At 41.5% G+C, this 15,741-nt stretch overlaps 1 protein-coding gene across 1 annotated transcript; it reads left to right on the top strand.

The window, feature by feature from the left end:
* The first annotated feature begins 309 nt into the window (after nt 1-309).
* On the top strand, nt 310-9,572 carry LOC132208949 (ral guanine nucleotide dissociation stimulator-like 1). The gene is made up of 4 exons (XM_059644215.1): nt 310-457; nt 3,888-4,002; nt 5,455-5,569; nt 9,327-9,572. The coding sequence occupies exons 1-3, from the start codon at nt 449-451 to the stop codon at nt 5,565-5,567; spliced, it is 237 nt and encodes a 78-aa protein (XP_059500198.1). The 5' UTR covers nt 310-448; the 3' UTR covers nt 5,568-5,569; nt 9,327-9,572.
* Nucleotides 9,573-15,741: the final 6,169 nt, after the last annotated feature.

The raw sequence follows: 15,741 nt of genomic DNA, 5'->3' as shown, positions 1-15,741 counted from the left end.
AAGTGATCTTTACTGGTAGAGGAAAGAACTGCAAGTTAAATATTTCACAAGACAGCAACAACCAAGAATTCATGTGCAACTTCATGTTCTTACAATTAAGCTGTCCTGCACAGAATGCCTTCACCTTTATGGGCAGCAGGAGAGCATATTTTGTGTCATAATAAATATAACTGGAAAGGGGGAAGTATCTAATATGCAACAATTGACAAACGTTTTCTTAAATAAAATAATTATTCCACAGTCATTAAAATCCGTGGATACTGCCTCCTGTGGAGGTTTATCCAACAGTGGTGCATCAGCAAAATCAAATTATGACAAAGCCAAGTCTGGTAGGCGTGCGGGTTTGGGCAGCTGCTGGTGTGCAACACGTCGGAGGGACAACCACCAGAATGAGAAAAGCTGCCTCATCCGAGTCCGATTAGAGGAGGACAGAGCACAACAATTCAAAATGATTTTGGTAAGTCCCTGGACTGGTTGCTCTCGTCATGCTCGGTCCAAATAATTGCCATTGCTCTCTGCCAGTATCGCAAGAGGAATTTTTATCCCAATTATTTGTTGCCATGCAGTCATATTCAGTGTGTATTTTCCACATTGCTGAAGCCTTTTTTTGGTCAATAGGAGTGCTTTGACCATCATTTTGATCCTGTTTTGTAATGCACTAGCAATGTTTAGGTTTTAGGCCTGAACACATTTTCCTTGCATTTCTCCTTTAAGTGTACATGGCAAGGTGCAGCACTCTGTTGCCGCATTTTGGGGACTGGCTGATAACTATTGAAGAGGAAATATCACAAATTAACACGCACCATTAACTGTACAATAAATCAGCAAGGAGGTACCAGATCTTCAGTTAGCTGACCACAGGCACTTTGGTCCATCTGTAAACTAATCGAGTAATATTAACAGAGATATTGAATATTTCTTTCCTGGCTTTGGCTCATGTGAAATTTAAAAGGCTGGTGCATGGAAGAAAACACATCAAAAATGGGTTGGAGAAGAACATAGAACATTACAGCACAGTACAGGCCCTTCGGCCTTCAATGTTGTGCCGACCTGTCATACCAATCTGAAGCCCATCTAACCTACACTATTCCATGTACGTCCATATGCTTGTCCAATGACGACTTAAATGTACCTAAAGTTGGTGAATCTACTACCGTTGCAGGCAAAGCGTTCCAATAGCAAGTGTGCAATCCAAAACAGAATAATTGCCTACTGGCTAGTTCAGGGAAGCCGAAGGAATATTGGCCAAATTAGAAGGCACATAGATTGTTTTGTTTGATCATGCATTTTCCTTGACAGGATCAGTCGTACTCTGATTGTGCCTCCACAGAGGTCAGTGTGATGTGTGGAAATTGCTTCTAGTGTTTAAATATTGTTGACAAACAGCGCCTCTTTACTCTGGTGAAGAGAACATTTGTTAGCTTGTCAGTGAGTTGGAGATGGGGCAGAACCAGCCTAAGATCTGAGGCAGAATTTGGATAAGCAAATGGCAAACAGCTTGTTTAAATTGAACATCTATGAAACACAGAAAACAAAATTCTCAACCAAAATGACGAAAATGTCTCCTGATGAATGTGCAACAAATTGTTGCCAACTAATACAGCCATGAGAGGCCAACTCGAGAATCGTGGAATGTTATCACAAAGCATAAAAAAAGCTTGACTTATTGTGTCTGTGTTAAATCTCAGTGAGAAGTAGCCTAATTCGCCACCCATCTCCCCCACCACAACCACCATTGCCCCTTTTAGCCCTGCCCTGCAAATTTAGCTCAATGTAATTATTCAGTTGTCTTTAGAAAGTAATTTAATCTGCTTTAACCACCTATTCGGATATTGCGGTTTGGAAAAAGCAGGATTCGTTTTTGTTTTTGCTTTTTCTCCCCACCAATGACCTTAGATTTTGACCTTGGTACATAGTGCCAGAAGGACCAGTAAACAGTTTCCCTCATTTACTTTAGTTAGCCTGAGCAAATGACTGTTCTTCATGATTCTATGTTCTAATCCTTACCCAATTTTGTGTCTATACTGCCACTGCCCATTTCATTCCACAGGCTTCAATTTTGCTTGCACACTTGTGTGGCACTTCTTCGAACATAATTTAGAAAATCCAATTTATCACCAATGAATCACTAAAATTAGTGATTAATCATTTAAAGTCTGAGCATACAGAGTGGAAAAGGTATTGGTTATTCAAAAAAGATCACTTTTGGGGATGTTAGTTAATGTAAAATAACAAGGTGTCGAGCTGGATGAACAGTGCAGGCCAAGCAGCATCAGAGGAGCAGGAAGGCTGACGTTTTGGGCCTAGACCCTTCTTTAGAAAGATAATGTAGTTCATCTAATCTCTAGTTGTGTAATATTTGACTCTACCACTTATAGAATTGTCGAGACGTACCGAACAAAATATCCCCCCAAACCTTTCCTATTTATGTACTTATTCAAATGCCTTTTAAACATTGTAATTGTGTCCACATCTGCCACTTCCTCAGGAATTTAATTTCACTACATTTTTTGGATTTTTCAGATTTGCTATCCATTAATATATTTAATATGATCTTTGCTTTTGACTGGGTGGCAAAAGTAATTTTTGTAGCCATGAACTATAGCAAAATTAAAGTAGAATTAAGTGTGAGTTTACTCAACCAGAAAACATTGCAGTTCTCCAGAAGAAACAGAAAATTTGCTGGTGCATTTCATCTTCCAGGTCATTGCTCAAACTTGAGCTGAGATAAGCATTCTCCAAATATAACAGAGAATTAAACAAAAGCAGACAATTGCCCAAAAAACTGGTCTTCTCAATATCCTGCCTATCAAATATTATTCCTGTACAGCCACATTATGATTGAATATTAAATATTTGCACTGTCTTCAAATCACAAATTGCTAAATGTTTCAAACTGTTAAAGCAATTTTATGAATAATTTATATGAATAAGCATAACATTAGGAAATGGCAGACTTCACAAACAACATTGAGCCATTTGCTGTAATGACAATAACTGTTAAAAGCAGGCAAATGGTATGGGGGTAACAAAGTGGGAAGCTGGATGAACACAGCAGGCCAAGCAGCAGAGCATCTCAGGAGCACACAGCCTGGCCTTTCAGGCCTAGACCCTTTTCTGATGAAGGGTCTAGGCCTGAAACATCAGCTTTTGTGCTCCAAAGATGCTTCTTGACCTGCTGTGTTCATCCAGCTCCACACTTTGTTATCTTGGATTCTCCAGCATCTGCAGTTCCCATTATCTCTGATACAATTTTAACCTCATTGTGAAGCCTCTTCCAGGGATACCTAACCTGAAGAAGTTACCCTTCTCTCTCCGGAAAAACCTCAGTGGATCTCTCTCCCACTGCAACTCTCTTGTAATCTCTTCAGCCTTGAAACAAAGCTTTTCTGTTGAAGGGTCTGTGCCCGAAACATCAGCTTTTGTGCTCCTGAGATGCTGCTTGGCCTGCTGTGTTCATCCAGCTCCACATTTTGTTATCTCGGACTCTCCAGCACCTGCAGTTCCCATTATGTCAAATGGTATGGGGGTTTTGGGTGGGAGGGGATGGAAGTGGATTATTTAAATTATGAATTTTGTCATTAGTTACTTGTTTCAAACTGTGTGTATAAGTAAACCTGATCACTGGGCTCTGTTTCCATTCAAATTCCAACCTTTACTGTTCACAGTAACTGTGTTATGGAGCATCGAATGCAGATTTTACAATAACAGTCCTACCAGATGTTATTTCATTAATGTAACTTTTACAACTTTCAGTGTAATGTCCCAATTAGTTTTCTGGGTGAAAGCAGCTATATTTATAAGCCCTTTGGAAATTGAGGCATTATATATTTCATTTGGTGTGTGTGTCTAATGCATTAATGAAAAGTGAATGTTGTTTTAATTAGGTGACTAATCAAGATCGTGTATCTGAAGTTCTCAACAAAGCCATGACCGCGCTCAAATTTGAACCCGAGCATCCTCAGAAATTTGATCTAGTACAGATCATTGAATCGAATAAAGGTGAGCAGTGGAAATTGCTTCAATTTAAGTTAAATCTATTTCTGAACAGCATAATCACTGCAAGGGAATTGATATTTTCTTTTGATTTCACCAAAAAGCTGCAGATATCTAAATTTATATCATTGAACATATCCAAGCATGTTCAGCAGGATTCAACTCTGAGGAATGTAAAGCCAATAAACAACTAATACCTGCACCTAATAAAAGCACATTATTTCATCAGATTGCCCTAAAGCCAAATCAGAACAAAGAACCACAAATGCTGGAAATCAGAAAGCACAGCAGCAGTAGCAGCACTTGTAGAGAGAAGTCAGGGTTAGTGTTTGGAGTCCAGTAGCCCTTTTGTAAAACTACCTAAAGCCATATTGAATGAAGGATGTACATCAGGATTTGGGTGTGGCATTAAATCCTGAATTATTCGCATTGTCAGCACATTGTTCTGCTTTGTTCATTCTTATTTTAACTGGTTATTCCAAAATAAATGTTTCCTTTTGCTGAAATTAATCTGTTCTTCCCCTCTTTTTGGCCCGTGGCTGAGAGACCAGAAATATGGGTGGGATCACTGCTGTCAAGTTGCTAATCTGTAGCAACCCTCCCCCAACCATTTCCTGGTGAAAAGTAGAAACGAGGACTCATGGGTTTCATTCTGCTGTGATTTAAAACGTGCCATCCAGGCTGTGTTAAGCAGAATGCATTATGAAAATGAAGGGTCCCAATGCCTTTGCAGCATGCTATCCCTGTCAGATTTCACAGAAAAGAAAAATCAGTTCCCTGGATGTAAGTCTCACTAACAAAGCTGGCATTTATTCTGCATCCATCATCGCCCTCAGAAAATGGCCATTCACTGGATCACTAACTCGTGTTTGATTTAGGTGCCCTCAGTGGTGTTATTTTCTAGATTCTAATCCAATGCTGAAGGAGAGGATAGCTTTTCTCAGTGTTTTCGCATTGATCACACTGCACCTTTTTGTGTTTGATGCTGGTATCAGCAGAAGTGACCATGTAGCTGCTGGGTCATTCGTGAATCAATTGGGGTTTTGCATTGTTCTGTAGTAAGGAAAATCTGACATCTTTACCTGGGCTACTGTATGCTGACTCTTCACAGCCTCATATCTGGCCTAATAAAGCCACTCAATTGTACAAACTGTCATGAAGAAGGCATGTGCCATTGGACAGTGAGAGGTTTGAAATGGATTTTAGTCTTGACCAACAATGCTCATCCTGAGAATGGGTCTCAGATACAATGGTTCTTAATTGTTGAGTTTACCTAATTTGGTATAACTCCAAGATTTTCTCTTGTGTTTTGTAATACGTTCTGAATCCTTGCAGTACATTCGTTCTGTTCCTCCCAGCCATTGATATTTCCGTACCCAGGAAGCAGTTGGACCTGTGCACAATTAATGTGATGAAAACACGTGTGAACAATAATGTGCTTTCCCTCTGCTTTTTCAGTGCTCATACTTCCGGCCAATGCCATCCTGTATTATGCAATGGACAAGAAAGTGAATCACGACTTCATCCTGAGATTCACCGAAAGAAGATCTTCATGTTTATGCAAGTTTTAGCTGTAAGGAACATAATGTTTCATGGGACTCTGTTGGATCTAAAATCTCTGCTCAGTATCAAAAACCCTGCAATATATGAATAAATTACTTTGGCAGTTTTCTACTTTAAATCATTGGACAATTTGGAGAGAGTGACTTGACTTCAGACAATTGCTTAACATTAACTTTTGAGTCCAGTGCTTGTTTGTCCTTTTCAAACATCTTGCACATCAGCTATTTTTCCTGGAACGCTGGAGAATTGAACCTTGCCACCTGTCTTCTATGAACATCACAGTCATGTATCAATTGGTTGGATGAGAAAAAGAATCTTTTACGTATCAATCTTGTTGACCAATTGTGATTGAATTTGCCTGGTTTCCTCAATGGTTGTTTGGTTAAAAAGCAAACCAGCCATTTGTTCAACCAATGGCAGGATGATGAATACTTCAACTGAAGTGTTTGGTTTGGCCTTTAAACTCTTCAGCACTCCATTCCTGCCTTCAATATTTTTATTTCTCCAGTGGCTTAAACTAATTTGGAGAGAATGCCATTGACATGCCTTCAACAAAGGGCAACTACAAGAAATAATAGAGTTGTTTATTACTGCCAGTCATATTGCACTTGTTTGAGACCTTAACTGTTTTTACTTAATGTTCAATTTTACAACAATTTAACATAAAATTATTGTGTCATAGTGGGACATATGAATGAGACTGTGTGAGTGAGAGTCAGAGTAAGCGATGTGTGAGTGAGACTGTGAGTGTGTGTAAGAGTGAGACTGTGAAGTTAGAGTAAGACTGTATGTGTGAGTGAGACTGAATGACAGTCAGTGTGAGATTATGTGAGTGATACTGAGAGTTTCTGTGTGAGTGGGTGTGAGAGAGTGGGAGTGTATGAAGTCAGAGTGAGACTGTGAGTGAGAGCATGTGTGTGAGTGAGACCATATGTGTGAGTGAGACTGTGAGAGAGAGAGTCAGAGTTAGATTGAGAGAGCAAGACTAGGGATTTGTATGTGAATGAAACCATGCATTTGTGAGAGTGAGACCATATGTGTGACTAAGAACATGTGTGAGTGAGAGAGTCTGAGTGGGACTGTGTGTGAGTGGGTCTGTGGGTGAGTGAGTGAGTCTGTGTGTCAGTGAGTCAGAGTGAGACTGAGAGAGAGAGAGTAGGAATTTGTATGTGAATGAGACCATGCATTTGTGAGAGTGAAAACATGTGTGTGACTAAGAACATGTGTGTGAGTGAGAGAGTCTGAGTGGGACTGTGTGTGAGAGGGTCCGTGTGTGAGAGGGTCCGTGTGTGAGTGGGTCCGTGTGTGAGTGGGTCCGTGTGTGAGTGGGTCCGTGTGTGAGTGGGTCCGTGTGTGAGTGAGCCCGTCTGTGAGTGGGTCCGTGTGTGAGTGAGTCAGAGTGAGACTGAGAGAGAAAGAGTAGGAATTTGTATGTGAATGAGACCGTGCATTTGTGAGAGTGAGGCCATGTGTGTGAATAAGAATGTGTGTGTTAGAGAGACTGTGTGTGAGTGAGACTGTGTTCGTGAGTCTGCGAGTGATCCGATGTGAGTGTGACTGTGAGTGAGAGTTTGAGTGACACAGTGAGATTAATTGAGAATGTATGATTGAGTGTGAGACTGAATATTAGTCAGACTGAATAAGATTGTGTGAGAATGTATGAGTGAGAGAGCATGTGTAATTGAGTGAGTTTGAACAAGACCATGTGTGATTGAGACTGTGAACTCAGAGTGAGATTGTGTATGAGTGAGACTATGTGAGTGTGAGAGGCAAGGTGTGTGAGAGTGAAATCGTGGGAAGTCAGAGTGATACTGTGTGTTTGAACCTCCAAGTAAGACCGTGTGAGGGTGAGACTGTGTGCGAGTGAGGCTATGTACGGGTGAGACTGCATGCGAGTGAGACTGTGTTTAGGTGAGACTCTGTGCGAGTGAGGCTGTGTGCAGGTGAGACTGTGTGTGAGTGAGACTATGTACGGGTGAGACTGCGTGCGAGTGAGACTATGTACGGGGTGGGACTGCATGCGAGTGAGACAGCGTTATGAGTGAGACTGTGTGCGAGTGAGATTATGTACAGGTGAGACTGCGTGCGAGTGAGACTGTGCGCAGGTGAGACTCTGTGTGGGTGAGACTGTGCAGTCAAATGAGACTGGCTAAGAGTGTCAGAGACAGCCTGTGTGTGAGACTGAGTTGGTGCGTGAGAGTCAAAATTGGGCATGTGTGTTATTGAGCCTGAGTTTGTGCGTGTGACACAATGTGAGTGTCTGTGTGGGAGGGAGTCAAACTACGTGTGTGAGACTGTGTGAAGTGAGAATGAGACTGTATGTGTGGGACTGAGACCATGTGTGTGAGTGAAAAAGTCAGAGTGAGACTGTGTATGCGTGTGACTGAAGCTGCAAAGTTAGTGTGATACTGTATGAGTGAGAGTGTGAGATTAGATTGGATTCCCTACAGTGTGGAAACAGGACCTTTGACCCCACAAGTCCACACTGCCCCTTGAAGCATCCCACCCAGACCCATCCCCCTACAACCCACACACCCCCAAACACTACGGGCAATTTAGCGCGGCCGATCCACCTCGCCTGTACATCTCTGGACTGTGGGAGGAAACCGGAGCACCCAGAGGAAACCCACGCAGACACAGAGAGAATGTACAAACTCCAGACAGACACTCACCAGAGGCTGGAATCGAACCCGGGTCCCTGGTGCTGTGAGGCTGCAGTGCTAACCACTGAGACACCGTGCCACCCTTGAGATTGTGCTTGTGATACTGTGTGAGACTGAATGTAAATGAGACTGTTTGAGAGTGTGAGGGAAGTGAGTCAGTCCATGTGTGTGAATGAGTCCATATTTGTGAGTGAAACTGAGTGTGAGTGAGGCTGCGTGAAGTGTGAGTCAGACTGACTGAGTGTGTGTGAGCGACTATAACAGGCTGTGAGAAATTGAGTGAGACTGTGTGTGTAAGTGTGAGACTGAATGAAACTGTCAGAGTGTAAGAGTGAGAGAGTGTGTGTATGAGAGGATATATCTGTAAAGTGCAAGCCATCTCAGGGAAAAAAAAACTAACAAACTAACCATTTATCCAGACCATTAGGTGGGATGATGAGTACTTCAGCTGGCCTGTTTGGCTCGGCCTTTAAAGTCTCCAGCCAACCTTTTGTTTCCAGAGGCTTTAACTAATTCTGGATTAAAAACCCATTGATGTTTTTAACTCACTGCAACTGCAAGAAATAAAGCATTGTTTATTATTGCCAGTGGTATTGCACTTGTTTGAGACTTTAATTAATGCTCAGCTTTATAATGAATTTATTTTGAATGGTTATATTGTGAGATGTGCGCGCGTGTAAGAGAATATATATTTGTAAAGTGCAAACCATTTTGGGGATAAAAGGTATTTAAAAGATGCACAGGGGACCAGATCACCTCAGACATGAATACTGAAATACACTTGTTGTTCCTAGTTTATCTGCTTATGTTCCATTACTAAGACCTGTCATTGTTTCAAGTGGGTCTCATTGGTTAACAGCCTAATCTGAAACTCATTCATTGACCTTTTCATCTTCATGCAATCACATCTCACGTGCAGGACAGTGTTGGTTATGTATATTCACTTTTCAAATGGATCCAAAACAAAAATCCATTCAAAGTAGCAAAATATCAGGAATTTTTAACAGTATTTGAGTCTCTGTCAAATTCACATTTGCACTATGTATAAATTAACACCCGGAACAACAAGCACTTTAACATTTCTGGCATTCCTTTCTTCCACAGGCAATGTTCGAGCCTCCTTCGCAATATGAATCAATGAGCTCTGGTGAGGGAGGGAATTAGAGAGCTCACCGCCCTGATTTTTGAGAGGTCGTATGTATATTATTTCCTTCTCCTCCTGTAAATCACTTGGTGCTCGACATAGGATTCACTAATTAGACATTTACACATAACCACTTTAAAATTAAAATGGTTCAACATCGAGGCTATGCCAACAATACCAGCCACAGGTAGAAGAGAAAATCATCTGAGTTCTTTGTCTAAGTTTTGTTTCTAAAAATAGTGTTCAGTAAATGTTTTTAATGTTCTTACATTTGTTTTAAATTAAAAGCTTAAATTGCAATCTTTTGTTTCATTCTTTTGAAGTAGAAGACAAATTCTGGGCTGAGGGAGTATACTTCATCTCTAATTAGTGCTGCTTCACTAAATATAACCTCCTATCAGCAACTTGTGTTGAGAGCTCACCTCCACGAACCATGTATCTGGGGTTATTGACAGCCATAATCCTAGAGAGCAAGGCAGGTCCCTTGGCACCACACAGGAAATCTCTATTGGGGGGGCAGCTGATGGACAAACTGGTCGAACAAATAATGGCTCTGCCAGGATTGGAACAGTTTGTTTACAATATGTGGGAAAGGTGCCTCCATTAAAAATGGCCTCTGACATCCGTCTACTCACTTGCATCACTGACCCCATGCCATTTGTAAAATGCAAGCTTCAGTGCAAAGGCCACATTGGCCTTGATGCCCTTTCAAAGAGTTTCTGTGCAAGACTGTTGAATAATGGTTTTTGCAGTGACTGTCACATCAGCGCTGTGGGGCAACTCGTGCTGGCACAAGCATTGGTGGGACAGATAAAAGAGTTAGCTCCAGGAATAGTGGCTGTACTGTTGTAGTTTTCCTCATCTTTGGATTCTGGGGAAGTATCTGGAAAACTGCCTTTGTGACACCCCTATTCAAAAAGAGAGGAAGGCAAAAGGCAGGTAACTTTAGGCCAAACATTTAATGTTGAAAAGGTGTTGGGATCAATCATTAAGGAAATAATAACAGTACATTTGGAAAGCAATAATCTAATTAAACAGAGTCATCATGACTCCATGAAAGAGAAATCATGTCTGACTATTAGTTTTTTGAAGAATGCTGAACCAGAGCAGTTAGGGGGGAACCAGTACATGTGTTATATTTGGAATTCGAGCAGGCGTTCATCAAGGTACCTCACAAAAGGTTAAGCCTTACAGTAAAAACCATGGTGTTGGAGGTGATAAGGTGACATGGATGGAGAATTGGCCAACAGCCAGGAAGCAGTGAGCAGGAATTAGAGGTTCTTTTCCAACTTGGTGACCTGCGACCAATGGAGTTTCACAGGGATCAGTACTGGGACGGCAACTGTTTACAACAAATATAAATAACTTGGGGCAATGAAGTGTAAGTACCTGGGCCGAATTTGCAGAAAACAGAAAAATAAGTAGAAAAGTGGGTTGTGAGAGATGTACACACAGTTCACAATGAAATATTGCTATCTGAATAGACAAAAAGCAAATGCAGTATAATGTGGGAAAATGCAAATTTGTTAGTTTTGGAAGGAAGAACAAAAGAGTTGTTTTATTCAAATGGAGAAAAAAAACAGCAGAAATCTGCAATAAAGGCAGTTGAGGTCCTTGTGCACAAAACACAGGAAGTTAGCACACAGATGCAGCAGGTAAACACGAAGATTAATCAAATATTGGCCCTTATTTTGGTAAGACAAGGGAGGTGTGCTGGTGAGACACATTTGGACTCTGCCAGCAGTTTTTCCTCCCTTATTTAAAAGATATCATTTTACTGGAGGCAGCACAAAGAAGGTTCACGAGATGATCTCCACTGTGTTGGGATCACTTTATGAGCAAAGGCTAAACAGATTGGGACTCTACTGTCTGGAATTTTAAAAAATGAGGATGTGATTTCAGTGAATCGGACAGGATTCTTAAGAGGTTTCACTGGGTAAATGTGGAAAGGATGTTTCCTTCATGGGAGACTATAGGACCAGAGGGCATAGTCTCCAAATATAAGGTCCCATGTTAGAACTGAATCTGAGAAGTAGCTTCATTGTCACAGATACTCAAATGCCACATATTGGGCCATTTTCGGTACAGAGGTACCCAGGTTAAGATTCTTAAGTACAAATTCATGGTCAGAATGACAATTAGAAAAATAAAGAAAGAAAAGTTCCAGGATTATAGATCAGAGGAATAAGTGAGAACAAAAGCAAGAAATTCACCATGATGGATCACAGGAATAAATTTTAAAATATCAGTAAAAAGTTCAGAATGTCAGTCCTTTTAACCCAGTTCGCGCTGGCACCGAGCCTCCAGTCTGAGCCTTGACTCCTAACCATGCCGGGCTTCGCTTTGAGACTCTCAAGGCCGGGAGACTGCTCTGGAATCACCTCAAGGCCAGAAGTCCATGCTGAGGGCATGTCAGCCGACAGATCACCTTGCCAGGCCTACACTGAGGCTGGACATTCAGGACATCACCGAGAAGAAAGAAGCCAAAATAGGGGAGACAAAAAGCAGAAAAGAAATGGACAGAGTTGACAGGTCCTACGCCTCAGCCGAAGACTGAGGTGAGGAGGAATTTGTTCTGAGGTTACGGTGTCTCTGGTATTCATGGAGTCATTGAGCTCTACAGCACTGAAACAGAACATTTGGTCCAATTGTCCATGCCAACCAAATATCCAAAACTGATCTAGTCCACTTTGTCAGCATTTGGCCCATATTCCTCTAAACCTTCCTATTTATATACCCATCCAGATTCCTTTTAACTGTCATTGTACCCATTTCCACAACTTCTTCTGGCAGCTTGTTCAATATATGCAACATGCTCTGCGTGAAAACATGACCCCTTAGGTCCTTTTCAAATCTTTCTCCTCTCACCTTAAACCTGTGCGCTGTAGTTTCCAACTGCCCTCCTCTGGGAAAAAAGACCTTGGCTATTCACCCTCCCCATGTCTATCATGGCTTTGAAAAAATCTCTCCCCTCAGTCTTTGACATTCCATGGAAAATAGCCCCAGCCCCTCCTGATAGCTCAAACCCTCCAAACCTGGCAAGATCCTTTTAATGAATCCTCGTAATGACAGGAATATGAATCGTGTCAAGTTTCACATCTTTCCTCTAGCAGAGAGACCAGAATTGGATGCAGTATTCCAAAAGTGGCCTAACCAATGTCCTATACAGCTGCAACGTGACCTTCCAACTCCTCTGCTCAATGCACTGAGCAATAAAGGCAAGCACACCAAACACGCTCTTCACTATCCTATCTACCTGCGACTGCACTTTCAAAGAATAATGCACCTACACCCCAATGTCTTTTTGTTCTGCAACACTCCCCAGGACTTTACTGTTAAGTGTATAAGTCCTGCCCTAATTTGACTTTCCAAAATGCGGTACCTCACCTTTAGCCAAATTAAACTCCATTTGCCACTCCTTGGCCCACTAGCCCAAATGATCAACGTTGTACTCTAAGTTAACATTCTTCGCTGTCCACTGCACCTCCAATTTCGGTGTCATCTACATATCTACTAACCATACTTCCTCTGTTCACATCCAAACCATTTACATAAATGACAGAAAGCAGTGGAGCCAGCATTAATCCTTGTAGCACACCATTGGTCACAGGCCTTCAGTCCGAAAAGGAACCTTCTATCACCCTCTTTCTCCTACTTTTGAGCCAATTTTGTGCCCAAATGGCGAGCTGTCCCCGTCTTCCACAGATTTAACCTTGACGAGCAGTCTACCCATGCAGTACCTTGTTGAATGCCTAACTGAAGTTCATATAAACAACATCCACTGCTCCGCCCTCAACAATCTTCTTCATTACTTCTTAAATAAAATACTCAAACAAGTTAGTGAGAGACAATTCCGCATGCACAAAGCCATGTTCACCATCTGTAGTCATGCTTGCCTTTCCAAATACATGTAAATCCTGTCCCTCAGGATCCCCTCCAACAACTTATCCACCACTGGAGTCAGGCTCACCAGCTTATAGTTCCCTGACTTTTTCTTACCACCTTTCTGAAATAATGGCACCGCGTTAGCCAACCTCCAGTCTGCTGGCAACTCGCACATGTTTTTTGATGATTCAAATACCTCAGCAAAGGGCCCAGTAATTTACCCGAGCTTCCCACAATGTTCTGGGTTACACTTGATCAGGTCCCAGGGACTTATCCAACTTTATGTATTTTAAAACCTACAGCACTTCTTCCGTGATATGGACTGTTTTCAGGACATCACTATTTATTTCCCCAGGTTCCCTAGCTTCCATGTCTTTCTCCAGGGGAAATACTGATGTGAAATATTCATTTAGTATCTCTCCCATCTCCTGCGGTTTCACACACAGACGGCCTTGTTGACCTTTAAAGGATTCTGCTATCTCCCTCATTACTGTTTTGCCCTTATTATTGTTATACAATCTCTTTGGATGTTCTTTAACCGCACTTGCCAAAGCCATTCCATGTCCTTTTTTGCACTCGTGGTTTCCCTCCTAAATATATACTTATTGCCCTTATGTTCGTCCAGGGATTCACTCAATCCCAGCTGTCTAAACCAATATATGCCTATTTTTTCTTAACCGGACCATCAATTTCTCTATTCATCCAGCATTCCTGGCACCTCCCAGCCCTACCCTTCACATTACCGTCAACAAACTGTCTCTGGACTCTCCTTATCTATTTTTTAAAGGAGTCCTGATTCCCAATCTTTACCTGCAAATAATCTCTCCCAGTCAAATTTTGAAAGTAAAAACCCTGAAGAAACTGCGGATGCTTAAATTGGAAACAAAACCTGAAATTGCTGGAAAAGTCTGACAGAATCTGTGGAGAGAAATCAGTGTTTGGGTTTCGGATCAAGTGACACTCCCTCAGAGCTCGGGAAGGGTCACTCGACCTGAAACGTTAACTCTGATTTCTCCCAACAGATGCTGCAACACCTGCTGAAATTTACCAGCGATTTCTGTTTTCATAACTTTTGAAAGTTCCTGCCTAATTCCATCAAGATTGGGCTTTTCCAATGTATTTTTTGATCAATCTGTCCTTTTCCATAACTATTTTAAAACTGATGGAATTATGATCACTTTCCCAAAGTACTCCTCTCCTGTCACCTCAATCATTTCGCCTGCCTTATTCCCAACAGGTCAAGTTTTGCTCCTTCTCTTGTACGTACATCCATGTACTGAATAGTAAAGTTTTCTTTCACACATTTAACAAATTCCTTCCTATCCCACTTCTTAGCACTATGCCAGGCCCAGTCTATGTTTGGAAAGTTAAAATCCCCTACCATTACAACCCTATTATTCTCACAGATATCTGAGATCTTCTTACATATTTTCTTCTCTATTTCCCATTGACTACTGGGGGTGACTATGGTACAATCCCAACAAGATAGTCACCCCTTTCTTATTTCATAGTTCAACGCAAATAATTTCCTTGGGGAAACTCCCAGGAATCCTCCCTAAGTACTCGCTAAGTACAGCCATAATGTTATCCCAAACCAAAATCACCATGCCCCCTCCTCTCTTTCCTCCCCTTAAGTCCCTCGTATTGTTCACAAACAAAACTGTTTAATCCTGGTGTCAAATTTAAGCCCTTTAATAAATTCCCAATATGTGCCAATATTTAACCCCAATCCTGAGGTCTAATTTTGAGTATTTACCTATTTAATCCTTTTTATAAAACCTTCCTGATGCTTTCTGAAAGTCCAAACATATTACTTGCATGAGGGAAGCAGCAGGGACCTGAGGGGCAATATTTTCACACAGAGGGTGGATTGCATGTGGAAGGAACTGCCAGAGGAAGTGGTACAGACAACTACAGCTGAATTCTGCTTCGTACGTTTATAAGATATTTGGACAGTTACCCAAAGAGGAAAGCTTCAGAGGGGGATAAAGGCAAATGAGATTAGTACAGTTTGGGAAACTTGGTCGGCACGGACAAGTTGGACTGAAGGGTCTATTTCTGTGCTGTACAACTCTGTGACTCTAATAAATGCTCTAAATTGAGTGTTTATATTACTACGTTTCATTATTGGAACTAGTAGATTTTCGTGCAATCCTGAAGTGAAAATATTAAATGCAAACTTGCTTTTAGTAATGCATGTTTCCCATGGCCTGATTTAGATGTTTGCAAAAATCTGAGCTCAGACATCCCACACTAAAGATTTAACTTGGCTGCAGTGGCAAATGTGATGTGTCCTGTTCTGCAGGGAAACCAGCTAATTGCTTAAGTCGTGAAGGTGACCCATGGCAGCTGATATGGGGGATTTTCTCAATAATTCCAACATGAGTGATTTGATATAATCTCAGCTGCATCACGCTTGGCAGTCATCAGCATAGTGTCAGAACACAAATGGCAGGTTCATGAACGTAAATTATGGTATTTATCAAATCA

This window comes from Stegostoma tigrinum, unplaced genomic scaffold (genome assembly GCF_030684315.1).
Source record: "Stegostoma tigrinum isolate sSteTig4 unplaced genomic scaffold, sSteTig4.hap1 scaffold_58, whole genome shotgun sequence".
NCBI classification, from domain to species: Eukaryota; Metazoa; Chordata; class Chondrichthyes; order Orectolobiformes; family Stegostomatidae; genus Stegostoma; species Stegostoma tigrinum.
This window is presented reverse-complemented; position numbering and strand designations above follow the sequence as displayed.

Excerpts from the sequence above, each read along its gene's own strand:
- LOC132208949 (XM_059644215.1), top strand. Across the intron at positions 4,003-5,454 it reads GATCATTGAATCGAATAAAG|TGCTCATACTTCCGGCCAAT; the intron begins GTGAGCAGTGGA and ends CTGCTTTTTCAG.